Source organism: Cucurbita pepo, chromosome 6 (assembly GCF_057944985.1).
Source record: "Cucurbita pepo subsp. pepo isolate OVF chromosome 6, ASM5794498v1, whole genome shotgun sequence".
NCBI classification, from domain to species: domain Eukaryota; kingdom Viridiplantae; phylum Streptophyta; class Magnoliopsida; order Cucurbitales; family Cucurbitaceae; genus Cucurbita; species Cucurbita pepo.
In genome coordinates this window covers 6,502,779-6,517,633 of record NC_141803.1, presented here as the reverse complement: position 1 = coordinate 6,517,633, position 14,855 = coordinate 6,502,779, and the positions used below count along the sequence as shown (strand labels likewise).

The 14,855-nt window shown below is 34.6% G+C and overlaps 1 protein-coding gene across 1 annotated transcript; it reads right to left on the bottom strand.

The window, feature by feature from the left end:
- Positions 1–5,157: 5,157 nt before the first annotated feature.
- Positions 5,158–13,720, bottom strand: LOC111777568 (DEAD-box ATP-dependent RNA helicase 28-like). Its single transcript, XM_023657231.2, has 19 exons — positions 13,333–13,720; positions 13,076–13,255; positions 12,926–12,994; positions 12,619–12,725; positions 10,777–10,855; positions 10,322–10,495; positions 10,070–10,218; positions 9,853–9,948; positions 9,520–9,622; positions 9,356–9,418; positions 9,167–9,228; positions 8,347–8,443; positions 7,146–7,264; positions 7,032–7,074; positions 6,792–6,893; positions 6,255–6,353; positions 6,063–6,146; positions 5,632–5,909; positions 5,158–5,536 (listed from the first exon to the last, which is right to left on the bottom strand). Exons 1-19 carry the CDS (start codon positions 13,654–13,656, stop codon positions 5,521–5,523), a joined length of 2,244 nt encoding a protein of 747 aa, XP_023512999.2. The 5' UTR covers positions 13,657–13,720; the 3' UTR covers positions 5,158–5,520.
- Positions 13,721–14,855: the final 1,135 nt, after the last annotated feature.

Sequence of the window (14,855 nt, the reverse complement as noted above, 5' to 3'; positions counted from 1 at the left end):
TGATATACAAGAATTTTAACATCACATTCTCGATCAAACTTATTAAATATTAGTCCCCTTTAAATAAATTTAAAAAATATGGAACGTATTTTAATTAAACAGCTCCTACATAATTGAGTATCTAAATTTGTCAAAACCTGATACGGGAGGATTCCTAAAACACAAATGGTGACTCAAAAAAGGTAACATTACGAAAGAGCTATGATCATGTATGAGTTATGATGTTGTATGAGCGGCGTCGTATGATGCCGTATACTAGTATATGATTTAGGAGTTATGATGCATGATGATGTGTATGTACATACATATGTACATATGTGTATACATACATGTGTACATATAGATATATACATGTATATATATATATATATATATATATATATACACACACACATGTATATACATATATTTATATATATATATATATGATGCATGACGTACATATTATGTGTGATGCACGTGATGGCTTTATGATGAGTACGATTTTTGCATGACATTTTGTTTAATATGACGATGTTTTCCATATTTATCATGTTATATGATGATGAGTGTTATATTGCATCATGTCGTTAGATCGACCTAGGACACAACTCTAAGAGCATGAAAAGAATATTAATATAAATATCCACGATCATGTGTTACTTAATGTAACAAAAAGATGAGATTAAAGAGTTGTGTAAGAAAGACATTATCGTGGGACATGCATGTTGTATGTTTATAAGCTTTATATTTTAGGTTAGAATAGTTGTGATGCATTGTTTTAAATTATTTTGTATTTGTTTTTATTTTCTCTCAATCTTAGTATTTTGTATTTAAACAGGTAAGACTATGACTGTGTTTTTCAGAGAAAAAAATGTTTTTAATGTTTTCGATATTTATACTATAGATGACGTTTTCTTTTAAAAGTTATATTTTCGCATGAGAAATTAGTCTGAGACATTAGTAGACTCTGAGTATGTAGTACTTTAGGGTCGTTACAACTAATATACCACTTTTATAGTGTATCATTATTGACTTTTAAAACTGAATACAAAAATAATTATCGACAGAAGCAAAATTAAATACGATATACTTATCATTTGTAGTCTATTGATATACGAGGATAAAAAAAATTAGACACCCGTAGATTTATCATTTTGAGAGGTTTGATGATAGATGAGTGGTTTTCTTAATTTTGTTGTCACCTAACATTAAATAAATAGCCTTGTATGTTCATTTATTTAAATATGATTGTCGATAATTTAACAATAACTATTTGATAAAAAAAAAAAAAAAAAAAAAAAAAAATTCTTTTATAAAATTGCATAATTAAAATTATTTTTATAGACGACCAGCATGCATTTTTTAAGCATTCAATGTCATATACAAGAAATTTAACCATCACATTTTCCCTCAAACTTATTAAATATTAGTCATCTTCAAATCAATTTAAAAAAAAAATGGAAGGTGCCTTAATTAAACCACTCTTACATAATTGAATATAATTTGTCAAAATGTCAAAACTTGATAGGAGAGAATTACTAAAGCACAAATGGTGACTAAAAAAAGATAACATTAAAATAAATAACATTCTCTAAAATAACATTTAAATAAATAACATTATAAACGCGGCTCCGCACGCGTGCTCTCGGCTCGGCTTGACGTGTACGGCGGCTCGGCTCCGTCAAAACCCGCGGCTCGGCTCCGTCAAATCCCGCAGTTCAGCTTGGCGGCTTAATTGGTCGGCTCGGCAGCTCAGCTTGGTGAATCAGTATCACTATAATATATCGATTCCAAGTTTTTTGGCCCTTCCGAATCCGTTTCTGCCCTTAGTTTTACCATCCGAGGTCAGTATGGCTCCTAAACGTTAAAGACAGATTAGGTCAGGGGTTTATTTGATAAATAGCATGAGGTTTAGCTAGGGTACCTTATGAAAGGTTCTAAATTTTTATGTGGTTATCATAGGACATATTTAACCGCTGGGATTAGCTCGTTGTGAGTGACTTCAACCAAGACTATCGAGGTAAGTGACCTTACTGTTTGAGTTAACTTTCTACGTGTTGTATGATGGTGCGTGCCCTGTGGCCCCTGCATGCACCATATTTTATGTGATATGATTATGTGATGTATAGATTGTGTTGACCGTAGATTGTGTATGTTATGTGATGTATGAATTTGTATTGATTGTTGACTGTTTATGTTATGTGAAGTCATGAATGAGATGTTAGTATTATATGCCATGGATATGTTGATCGATGCCATAGATACACGTAGAATTATCGAGTCATGTCATGAGATGTTTATGCAACTGGAATGTTATGTAATGTGCCATGTAATGTAAGTCATGTGAGATGCCATGTGATGTAAGAAACGTAAATGCGATGTTAGCACTGCTTATGTAATGCCATGTTAAATATGTTAAGGGACCTCATGCATATATGTATGTCACGTTTTTTTCGTTTTTTCGTTTCGTTTCGTTTCGTTTCGTTTCGTTTTCCCTACGGTGTAATCCTAATAGGTAATCGTGGACGTGTACCATATACTCTACACGCAGCCCATACGTGCGAGTATGGGCTCACCAGCTAGTTCGCACACTGCTGGACCACTGTCCTTAGCCGGTGGGCATGCTCTGGGGGCCCACCGGGACCCGTTAAAACTAAAACTGTCACGGCAGCGCTATGCAGGGCATAACGATCGTTGTCCTGCCATTTGGATGTACGCGTCCGTACCCTCGTGATGGGATAGGGGTATCCCCTCAAATGCATGATCACACAATATGCATGAGGTCCCACTAGTCCTACAGTCATCATTTAATGAACATAACCCCGTGTCACGTTTTCATGCTTACATGTCATTCTCATTTCGTTACATATTATACATATTCCTAGCGGGGTTATGTATCATGTAATTTACCATATTTCATGTCATACAATTCATTCAGTTACATTCCAATACTCATACAACAAGCCATAATCGTACAAGGGCCACACATCGTCACATGCATTCATATCACATCAACTAAGCAGCATAAATAACATACATTCACGTTCACATGATTTCGTACTTAAGCACAATAATCTAGCATACAATGTATCATATCATAACCAAGTCATTACGTAAACACTTTATAGTCATATCATTCTCTAACTTACCATAGCCTTAACGTTCTTATACCTACCACAGACATATCATTACGTGACGTACCTTAGTCATATCGTCACAAGAACGTACCCTAACGCTAACGTTCTATCAATCCATCACAAACCTATCCCTTTCTACCCATAACCTAATCGTATTCTTTCATCAATCTCTCCTATCCATAGCACTCCGGTATGTAACCTAACTCTAACGTTTCATGAACGTATCTTACTCCTATCGTTACATTTCTTTTTGTGCATCCTTCTCGTACCCTATCTCAAACATATCCTTGAGCACATCGTACCATAATTATTATCATACAAACCACATATTATAACATAACATAACATATAGGAAGCATATCGATCCACATACAATTCACACATATCAATATATATGACACGTGCAGAACCACAGGGCACGTGTCAACATCAAATATAACCATGCCGATAGTAAGGTCACTTACCTGGATAGCTTAAGTCGTTGTCACAAATATATCTTTAATAAAAGTTTGATTCCGTTCTTTGAAATCGAGTCAACCTATATGAGCTCATGATATCAGTTTCAAGTTTTAACTCTATAAAATTATTACTCTAATTTACATTGGCCATCTTAAAATTCTGATCTTTCTATTGGACAAAATTTAAAGAAGCTCAGTGCCCATAAAGATTCTGATCTCTTCTATTAGACAAGACAAAATTTAAAGGAGCTAAAGGAGCTCACTGCCCTCTGATATTTACTTTTATTGTTAAATACTGTTTAACAAATCTTTACTCAGTCTCCCTCCCTCTCTCTCTCTCTCTTTTTTTTCATTCTGTAAATAGGTTTTTCAATTGTGTAAACAGATATTACTGGCCAATTTTAAGTAGGGTAGGATCTTTTAGTCTATAGATCTGCCATCTAAAATTTTATTGAATTTAACCTTATAACCTTATTTAGTATAACTAAAATGCTAACAAAAATCTAATAATTGTATATGGGATCTGATTATTACAGACTATAGGAAAGAAGATTTGATCCTAAATTAATTTCTTATAATCATAACTAAATTAATTTCTTGTAACCATAACCATAAAGAAAAAGGAAATCTGAGATAGGATTTTACCGTAATAACTGATAAACTCTGAATTTGCAATCTGTTGAAAGCCTTGTTGATTTTTTTTTTTTTCCTTCAGTTTTTCAGTTTTTTTTTTTTTTTTTTTTCAGTTGCAATTGGTGAGGAGAGATAATTGTGGGAAGGGATGAAAGGTTAGTGGAGAGAGGTGGGGAAAGATTTTTTTTTTTAATTTTAATTAATTTATTAATTTTTTATTATTATTATTATTTTCACTATTTTTTTTTATAATTTTTTTTTATTTCTTTATTTCTTTATTTATTTTTGGCTATTACATTTTATATGTGTGTTTTTATATGTATATATATATACACACATGAATATATATATATATATATATATATATATATATATATATATATACAAATACATATACATACACACGTGTATATATATATATATATATTTAAATTTTAGGTTTTAAAAATTATGGTATTTTTATACACAAATATATATATAAAAGTACCATAATACTTCTAACAATTATGGTATTTTTTATTAAGTCAAATTATCAAATTTTAGGTTTTTGAGTTTATTTAACTAATTTTAAAATTTATTCTCAAATAAATATATTTAATAAAATTATATAAAATTTTGATGGTAAATAATTAATATAATAATAAAATTATCAAATTGAAGAATTTGTTATAGATATTTTATTTAAAAAGAATGGGCGCATATTGTATATGTATTATAATTGGTGGAACCTAATTTTTTATACTTGTTTTTGGGTTCTACTTTCTCTTAGAGTTGGGTGAATCCACCTAGTGGACTAATTAACATATTCCCTAAGTTTGACTATATGCTAACAAACGCTCACGCTTCTAAAAACCAACAAAAAAGAGGAGAACGTGAATAATATCGAGGTATATGTATTCATTCAAGAACTAATTCATAATCATACGACATACAACATGCACGAAATCTCAAAATAAAAATCATAGTTCAATGAGATGATGCATAATCATGAAATAAATAATTCGAATGAGGCAACCTAAAAATTTGAAAAACTAATAACCATTCATTCCAGTTGTTTTCCTTCTCATGGTACAACAAATTAAATCTCTATAAATCAAATTTGTGTTACTATGTTATGCTTCAGCAGGTTGATGGTGCATTTCGACTCTCGACGCACGTCACAACCGACCGAGAGCAATCAACTTTGAGGGAAAGAAATATACAACCACCCCATCTGCCATCAAAACTGGTGCAAGGAATGCAGATAGCAAACTTAACGTTGCCACCGTTCCCGTGCAAACACAAGGCCAATCGACATCCAAGTAGAGTTTCTATTTACGCTTGTACCTAAAAGAACACATTCAAAAGCATCCACAACATTAATTTACACGCCCTTATTATCATGAAGAAGGTTGAATAAAAGTTTTATTAGTGGTTTGTACCTCGACTTGCTTTTGAAGGAATGCTTAGACTTTTTCATCCCAGCACCGCCACTGCCATGTCGTTTCTGCTTCTGCTCGCTCATATCATTTTGGAACATCTCTCGCATCTCCTCGGATCTTGATTGAGTTCTGTGGGAAGACTTCTTAGTTTTCTGGTTTTGCTTCACAATCTTGCCCGAGTCAAGCGCCTTGTTCACAGCCTTTACTGCTTTTGCTCGACGGTATGCAAGTTTCACGAGCGACAATCCAGATTTGTCTTTCTTATTTTCTCCCCCACCCTGCAGTTATTGTAATTGTGTGATAAACCACAAATGATAGGGGCACTTGTAGGGTAACTTGATCTTTTTACTTCATTGCTTGATATATAATATCGCATGGATAAGAAGTAAACTATTTAAACGTGACAATGGATGAAATAGGAAAAGTCATACTCCTGTTTTGCCATTTTGCTTCTCCTCCTCCAACATTTCTCTAGCTGCTTCCAATTTCCTACGCTTCTTCCTCGGCAAATTTTTCTGCTCGAATCATAGATATCATCAAAAGTACCATTTAGGGTCATTACTTTAAACTTGACAACTTCAAAATACATAAAGAATGTTCTAGTTCATGCAATGTTCGGGCACCTCACGCTCGCGCTTCCTTTTTTCTTTCATCTTAAGGTCTTCGGCATGTTGTGCACTTACGACTTCGTTCCCAGACGTCTTTCCTTTTTCCAGAGATGTCTAGTTGAGAGGAAAAGATAGAAAGAGCACAATTATCTGATGAACAGACCATGTTTCATACTAAAATTTAGAAACAGGCAAAGAATCTAGTGCTCAAGTAATTTAACATTTCAACAATTTCAAAGAAAATAAAACAAATAAGTTTTTGGCTTTGACAAGGAGAGCAACTCCTCCTCTTTCAACAGAAGTAAAAGTTGAAAACGTCAAAACATAGGCTCTTGCAAAGCACGATGTTTCATTTGAGGAAAATCATGGAAAGAAATTGAGCTAACTTGAAACACTGCATGTATAACAAGACATGTTTCAGACAAGGAAACAGATTATCATAAAGGAAAGCTGAAGCTTAAGAGCCCCAAGTCCACATCACATAATCAGGAAACTTCCAACCTTTGTTGCAAACATTAGATTTTTCTAGCATATACAGCAACAAGTACTTACCTTGGCTGCTTTTGCCACAAGCTTTTTCTCCTTGTCCGTTATAAACCAGGTTTTTTTAGGGCGTGAAAAAATCTCTTCCTGATGAACAATCATGTTTTCTGCCTGAGTACACAAAGAAAGAGCAAATATTAACCAGAGTTGATTAAAATTTCCAGTAAAAGTAGAGGGTATGTGATGTAAAAACTGCCAACTCATGATGCAACTTAAAGATGAAAGAGAGATAAGTATGAAGACTAATACCTTTGTTGCTTCCATTTCAGCTTTCCTTAGAGCTCTCTCTTCTCTACAAAAAAAATTAAATTAAGACTAGAATGAAAGGGAATTGGACAAACAAGAAGAGAAACCAGATAAAACCTCTCTTCCCGAAGAATCATATTCACTTGATCTTCCATTCCTTCAATCATTTCAGACCACTTTTTTATGGATTGCTCAGCAACAATTCTGCTCTTCAACTTGGAACCAGCTCTCTTAGCCTGTCATTTGAAGTCAAGACCCACTATTAATTCAGAATAAACAAGACCTCGAATCTATTTGTGTAAACGAGTGTAAAAAGAGTGGCCTAAAATTCCTTGAGCATATACTCGTGAGAGAGTGTTGTGAGGTCCTTCGTATTTCCATAACTTATTTTTTGCAGCAAAGTTACACAAATAGATTCGAGGACGAATCCTCTTGAAGAAGTGGAGAATGATATGAACCAAGAGACATCAATCATACAATATACTTCAGTGAAGATGTGAAGAAAAGGTTGTCAAAATTATCAAAAACATGTTTCAATTCATGCTACATTGAAGAAGAATGAAGTTTGATTGTTGTAAATTTTGGGTGGGTTACAATTTAGAGTAATTTAGAGTTATTGTATTTTAAGACTTATTATTTAATTTCGGTTACATTTACATAATGGCTAATTATGGTCATAAAGTAGGAATGTTACAACTCTTGGAATACCTTTAGTAGTTTCATTTTTGAGGCTATATAAAGCCATGTGTGTTGTATTTGTAAGGTAGACTTAGAAAATATAGAAAGAAGCATTTGTGCTTTTCTTTAGCCAATGGCAGAGGTTCACTAGAGATCAGAAATTGTTGAAGAAAGAACAAGATGTTTAAGTTTCTTTGCAATTCTATGTAGTTTAGGTTGCATGTAGAATCATTCAAGCTCGACATGATCAATCTTGCTTGTGGAGTGATTCGAATCTCAACTAAGTGTTCTTGCGTTGAGATATTTGATCAACAAGAATCATTCAAGCTAGACATGATCGATCTTGCTTGTGGAGTGATTCGAATCTCAAACAATGTTCTTGTCTTGAGATATTCGATCAACAAGGTAATCCGAATCTTACCCCCCTTGTAGTTGATTTCCTTATCTTATCAGAAGGCCTTAAATGTCCGACAAAAACCAGGCCACAAATTCCAACCCGAATTCATAAGAAACAACCCCTTGTAAACAGATTCCAGACAGCATAAAATGAACAACCCCTCATGTCCCAAAAGATTTCTTATAAAAGGCTGTAACTTTCGATTTTTTATTTTCTATTCCAAATGAATTGGTAGTCACTCACTATGGCTTTTAAAAGAGAACGGTCATTGTCAGTCACAAAGGTAACAGCATATCCTTCTCTACCAGCTCTTGCAGTACGACCCACTCGATGAACATAGCTACAAAAACATGAAAGTTAAGAACATAATCAACTCCATTAATCAAATATAATAAATATAAAAATGGTTGATGCATGCCTTAATATAAATTTACAAGGGGTTATTTGATTCAAGGAGTCATGAAATTTTCATAAAAGATGCCTAAAAAATAAGGTAGATAAGAATGAGAAGTCGGAATGAAAGAAACAAGTGTCAAAACATGATTGGGAATGTTGTACTTGTGACATTACAGCACTTTGATGCATAGAATACTAAAGGAAAAGTTTAAATTTCAACATTTCTAAAATAGTGTTGTAATTAAAAATAAAAATAAAAAAACATAATTTCCAAAGAAAATATGAAATTAAAAAGATATTTGAAGAGGGAAAGGAAATGAAGGGTAAGTATTATGGGGAAAAATCACAGGCATTCCTTTCAGCATAAGAATGCTTGGAAGTCAACAAGAATCATTGGCACAAATCATATGCAGAATTTCCAAACCAAGGGTTTTAGAAAGCCACTCATTGCTCCAGAAAGAATAAAAGAAAAAGAAAACAGATGAGTACGTTCTTTTTTATTATTTTTTTATGAGAAACATTCAACGAAGATGAAAGATACATAAATGCAGTGTAAAACAAAATAAAAAGTGAATACTCCATTGAAGAGAAAATAAGAATGCGATGCCAATAATAGTAAATATGGTTGCGCGGTGACAAATAACACAATCCAGAACCCAATACCTACCTGGTAAGATCACGAGGACAGGCAAAGTTTATAACAGTTTGAACACCAATAATATCCAGGCCCTACACAACATTTCAACCAAAGCATAAATTGCACGAAAACATATCAGTAAAACTAATGTAGCTGATTTTTTCTCAACTATATTGTATATCTACAGGACGAGAAACAACATTAAAAATGAGTTCTCACCCGAGCAGCCACATCAGTAGCAATAAGATAATCAACTTGCTGTTTCCTGAAGAGTTCCAAAGCCTACATAAGAAAATCAAAATAATGATCAGCATACAGAGGGGAAAACTAAGGGGATGATTTAATGATTCCAACCTTAAACATGTTAACAAGCAATCACTCACATCAAGACGCTGAACTTGGGTAAGATTTCCATGAAGCTCAGCAGCTTTAAAGCCAGCTAATCCAAATAAAATCTTTAGTCTATGAGCAGCCTGTTTGGTTCCACTACAGGTCAACCAAAAAGAATGATGAAGTTAAAATTCACTAGTTATACAGAAAACAAAATAATAAAACATTAAATTAACTAGACTCAGTTTCGATCTAGAGGATGATTGCTTTTAAGTCTGGAAAATGGACCTCTGTCAGATACATGACTTAGTAAAACAATTAGATGCAACCCTCCAATTAAAAGGATCCAAAAACAAAGTTGCTCGCGAACTTTTTGTTTCTAATACCTAAATATAATAGCTTTAGAAGTAAATGTCTTTGAGCACAGAGCAAGGAGGACAGCTTCCTGATTTACTTCACGCATTCTACGTAACCTGACCACCCTGCAAGCGGAATACACATTCTTGATAACTAAAAAATCATCCGGCAGATAAGATGCTCTCAGGTTAAGATATGCTTATATTAATAAACAAATTTTAGAGGAGAAATCAAGTTGGAAATTACTCTTCTGTCAATGTTTTTGGCCTCTTGGTAGCTGGGTCAGCTGAGAGGCGCAATGGTTTAGTCAAGGAAAGCTTGATAAGCTCATCAATTTCTTCTGTCATGGTAGCAGAAAACAACATTGTCTGCCTCCTTTTTGGGCAAAGACGAACCTTTAAAGAAAATTAATAACTCTTTATACCAAAACCTAAAAATAGATGTATCAAAGAACACAATCTCCGTCATTAAAATTGCACAATAGAGGCCAAAATATACCAATTCACGAATTTCGGCACTAAATCCAAGTTCCAAAAGACGATCTGCCTCATCAAGTATTAAAACTGCTAAATCGTCCAAGTCTACGGACATGGAATTGCGTAGATGATCGATCATGCGTCCTGGAGTGGCCACAACCACATCAGGCATCGATCTTAAGGCAGCCTCTTGCTCCTGAACAAAATTAAGAAAATAAAATATCCTTAACCAAAGAAAGGAGAGCAAAATCAACCATACTTCGTGGAAAAATGAGTCAAAACCCCTGTAGTAATGAATTTTGATTCTTCACTAAAACCTCACATTATGATGAAACAGGACCGTGATATATCATGTAAAGGAATACATAACGAATTTTTTAAAACAAAATTACAATATAGAATTAGAATCCCAGTAAATGTTATATATGTAGAAATTTCAAACTTCTTCTTTAGTCACCAAAGTACACTAGGTCATACCTTTCTTGAAAGCCCACCAACGATCAGGCAACATCTGATATCAGTAAACTGAGCAAGTTTCTCTATCATACTGTGAACTCTGGAGGAAAAAAACAGCAAAATTTCCTTATTTTCAGTTAGTATTAACATGAAAATGTAGAGGAGGAATACGTGTACAAAATAGATCTTTCAAAGCATGCTCAGCTTTTGTTTTGTGTCTAATTGGGCACTAAATAAAATATAGCTTTTATACAAGGAGACATTAGGTGGTCAAAGACGATAATATTGCAACTCTTCTGCCCTTGGGAGAAGTGGGCCATGCTTTAGGTATAAAATATGGGTTGTAGAATCTCTCAAACCATGTTCTTATTGATTGAGGCTTATCATGAAGTTAGTGAGGCACATGCTTCCGATTGGAGTTCTTTTAGGGCTTCATATTAGACTTACCCTTTCTTTAGCTTCTCCAAAGGGTGGTCAGAGGTTCATAATGTGGTGTTACAATGTGCATGTCCTCAGCGGGGGTTTTATATAGTTTTCAAAATCTAGGTGAATAGTTTTTCGGGTTTTGTCTTTCAGTTTTGGGGGGGGGAGAGAGATTTTATTATCTTTTGGAAGGTTCTTTAGGGCTGCTTTAATATTCTCCAAACCAGGAGTTTTTTGTAACATTGTTTGTGACAAAAGGAAAACAATAATAATGTCGCTTGAATCACAAATCTCCACTCCAATGACCAAAAAAAAGCCCTGAACTAAAAAAAGAGTTTTTTAAAAGTGCTAGCACCTCAATGCAACAAATCTGATTGCTTCACTCAAGCGTAGGGAGACAAAAAGTTGATTTAAGGGATCCTTTTTCCATTGCTATTCTTTTTAGTTCACTGATTCTTTCTTATCTCCCACATTTAAATAATCTCTTCCAAAAAAAACTCCAACACTACAATTGAGATTGAAAAGAAAAACCAAGAAACATGGTAAAAATATGGGAACGCCTTGAACCCAAAACAGGTGGATGTCGTGAATCTGAGAGATTACAACCTCTATATTTTTCACTCTTTCATCTTTCATCTTTCACACACACACTCATTTTTCCACCAACTTTTCTTCTTCTTTTTCAACAACAGTCCCCTTCGTTCTCTTTTTCTCCCTTTTCTTTACCTCCTACTTTGTTTTTTTTTCCTTCAAACCACTCTTTCTTTTGCCTTTTCCTCTAATATTTTTTTCCAACTTATCTTGATACACCACACTATTTCACACTTCTTAATATTATTATCTCTCTCATCTTTGTCTCTTCTTACTTCCTATGCCATTTCCTCTCTTTCTTTTTCCACAACTTCCTGAAATCAGTTTTATTTTATCCTGCATCCAAACCTTTCTCCATTACTCTAGAGACTTCCATGAATTCATTCTAACCCTTTAAAGCTTCTTAACCAATCAGAATCTAGCCCTTAAAAGCTTCTTCAATATCTTTCAAGTGATATTTCCTACAACATAGCCTAAGCAAGCATTGAGCCACAAGATATTTGTCTTGTATTTTAAAATATGGTCGCCTAGCCAATATAGCCTAGAACAGAATTCTCAGAGAATACCACCAAATATTTATATCAATATCGAAATATAGTTTTTCAGTTGTCATTTATTATGGAAACCATAAATGACAGCATCAAATTTGCATTTTGCAAGAAAAAATGAGACCATGTTTTATCAAGGTGATGGACGTGCAAGAACTAAAACTGGGCACTTCATTAAAAAGCTATCCAACAACTTTCCCTCAAGATATATATATGTAGACTGAATTTTAACTGACATCTAAATTGGTTGATTATATGAAAACACATGATAAAGAATACGTATCTTTAAAAACATACTTACTGGATTGCCAATTCTCTAGCTGGAGTTAGGACTAAAACTCTTATCGCACGATCACGTTTGGGCCGATAGAGTAACCTCTCCAAAGTAGGTAGCGAAAAAGCTGCAGTCTGTGAGAACAAGGTAAGATTAAAAGCAATCCTAGGGCTTTCACACATCTTTTCCAAATCATTATGTAGTCGTCCAGCTTATAGAATTTCTGCAATAGTTCATAAAACAAATTCCCCGAAAGCAAGAACTACCATCCTATTCCAACAACTCTAATTCTCGTAACAGTTAACTACAAAGAAAGCTCAAGATAAACCCATACCTTTCCAGAACCAGTAATTGCACTTCCACATATATCACGTCCAGTCAATGCCAACGGTATGCAAGCCGCCTACCCAACAAGATTAGTAAGAACATAAAATTCAATACTATAAAATAAATAAAATAAAAACAAAAATCATAGAAAAAGAACCTGAATTGGCGTCGGCTTTGCATATCCCAAAGCCTCACATGCTCGAATCAGTGGGCGCGACAGGTTGAGCTCCATGAACGAATTAGCATGAAAGGAAGCCCCATCGGATGGCGCAAAAAACGACTTACCCTCACCAGCATTACTAGTTCCATCATCGTCGTCTTCCGGTCTATAATCCTCCTAAAAATCAAAGCGGCAGAATTAGCAATGTCATAAAACAACCAAATAGCGCAATAGAGACAGGGCCACAAAGTTACTTGTCTGTCAGATTCTTCTTCCGAACTTTCATCATCTTCAGCCGCGGTAGGAGTGACGTTTGAGGAGCGCTTCTCAAGCAGTTTGGAAATTTTGAAATCAACAGAAGTAGTGCTTCTACGGGCATGTTCTTCAGCCACCGACTCGGAGTAAGAGGCAAAATCCCAAGGAGACTCAGTGCGACGACGAGAAAGGGGTTCATCTTCCTCCTCTTTTCCTCCTTGTTCCTCTCCTCGTTCTTCTTGTTCATCTTCTTCGTCTTCTTCAGCATCGGAGTGGTCGAATTCCTCGTCACTGGGGGGATCGAACACAAAACTCTTAGCCATGGTAGCCTTTGCTCTTCAAAGAGTTCCTAAATTTGTTTACAGAGAGAAGGGTTTTAGCTAATCGATTTAGGGTTTTGAAAATTTTGCTTCAGACAATCTGGCGGCAGACAATTTTTTTTTTTTTTTTTCAATTTTCAAGGGTATTTTTGTAATTTAACCTATATTTAATCAATTTAAAGTTCGGTTGGATGTAAGGACTGATTCAGTTAATAATATGAACATTTGAACTTTCGACTTCAAGGAAATGAGTACACGTCAATTATTTCTAAGCTATGCTCACTGTGGCGACAATATAAATCGATTCTTAGCATAAAAATTGACACTCGTTTAAGTTTAATATTACAACACGTAAATCTAAAGTCTTAAATTTGACCCATTTACCTATTTGAAGGACCGGATGGAATATGATTTTATTAGGTTGTTATATGTAACGATTCAGATTTTCCATTTTTGCCTTATTTTGTTAAGATTTTATTTTTATTTCTATAAATGACAAAATATTATGTTATGCATTTATTCCATTAGTGGTGGAAATTGTAAGGTTTGGGTTCTGGAATAAAATAAAATCAAATAAAAATAGAATAAATAATTAAATGTAATCTCCTCGAACAAGGATTTACTGCCAGGCCTAATAGAAACATTTCTATTTCTCTAAATTTCCTTATCCTAAAACAGTGGTATGCCTTATTGGAAAATGTCTTGAGATTAGTTTTATATTCTTATCCCCAACCTTTTACATCCCTTGAAAACGATCTCTCCAAACTTTTCTCCGGAACGTTGGGGTTGCTCTTCGGAGGAAGAATCGAGTGGAAGTAAAGTATTGATGTCAGGATCATTGTGTCAAAGAAGGTTGACCGTCGGAAATCGGTGTTGAGGACGTTGTGGGATCGTTGGCGTGTCGCCGGAATCGGGGAGGCGGAAACTAAGGTTTCGTCGCTTGTCGGGTAAGGAAGGCGAGGTTTTTGGAATTGGGTCGAGCCGTAGACGCACACCCAATAGCTCCGGCAGCTTCGCACGCATACACAGTGCGGCTCGGATCGCACGTATACGAAATCGGCTTGGTTCCGTCAATTTCCGCAGCTCGACTTGGCGGCTTAGTTGGCCAGCTTGGCAGCTAGGCTTAGCGGCAAGGTATCACTATAATATATCGATTCCAAGATTTTTGGTCATTCCGGAAGCATTTCTACCCTTAGTTTTAC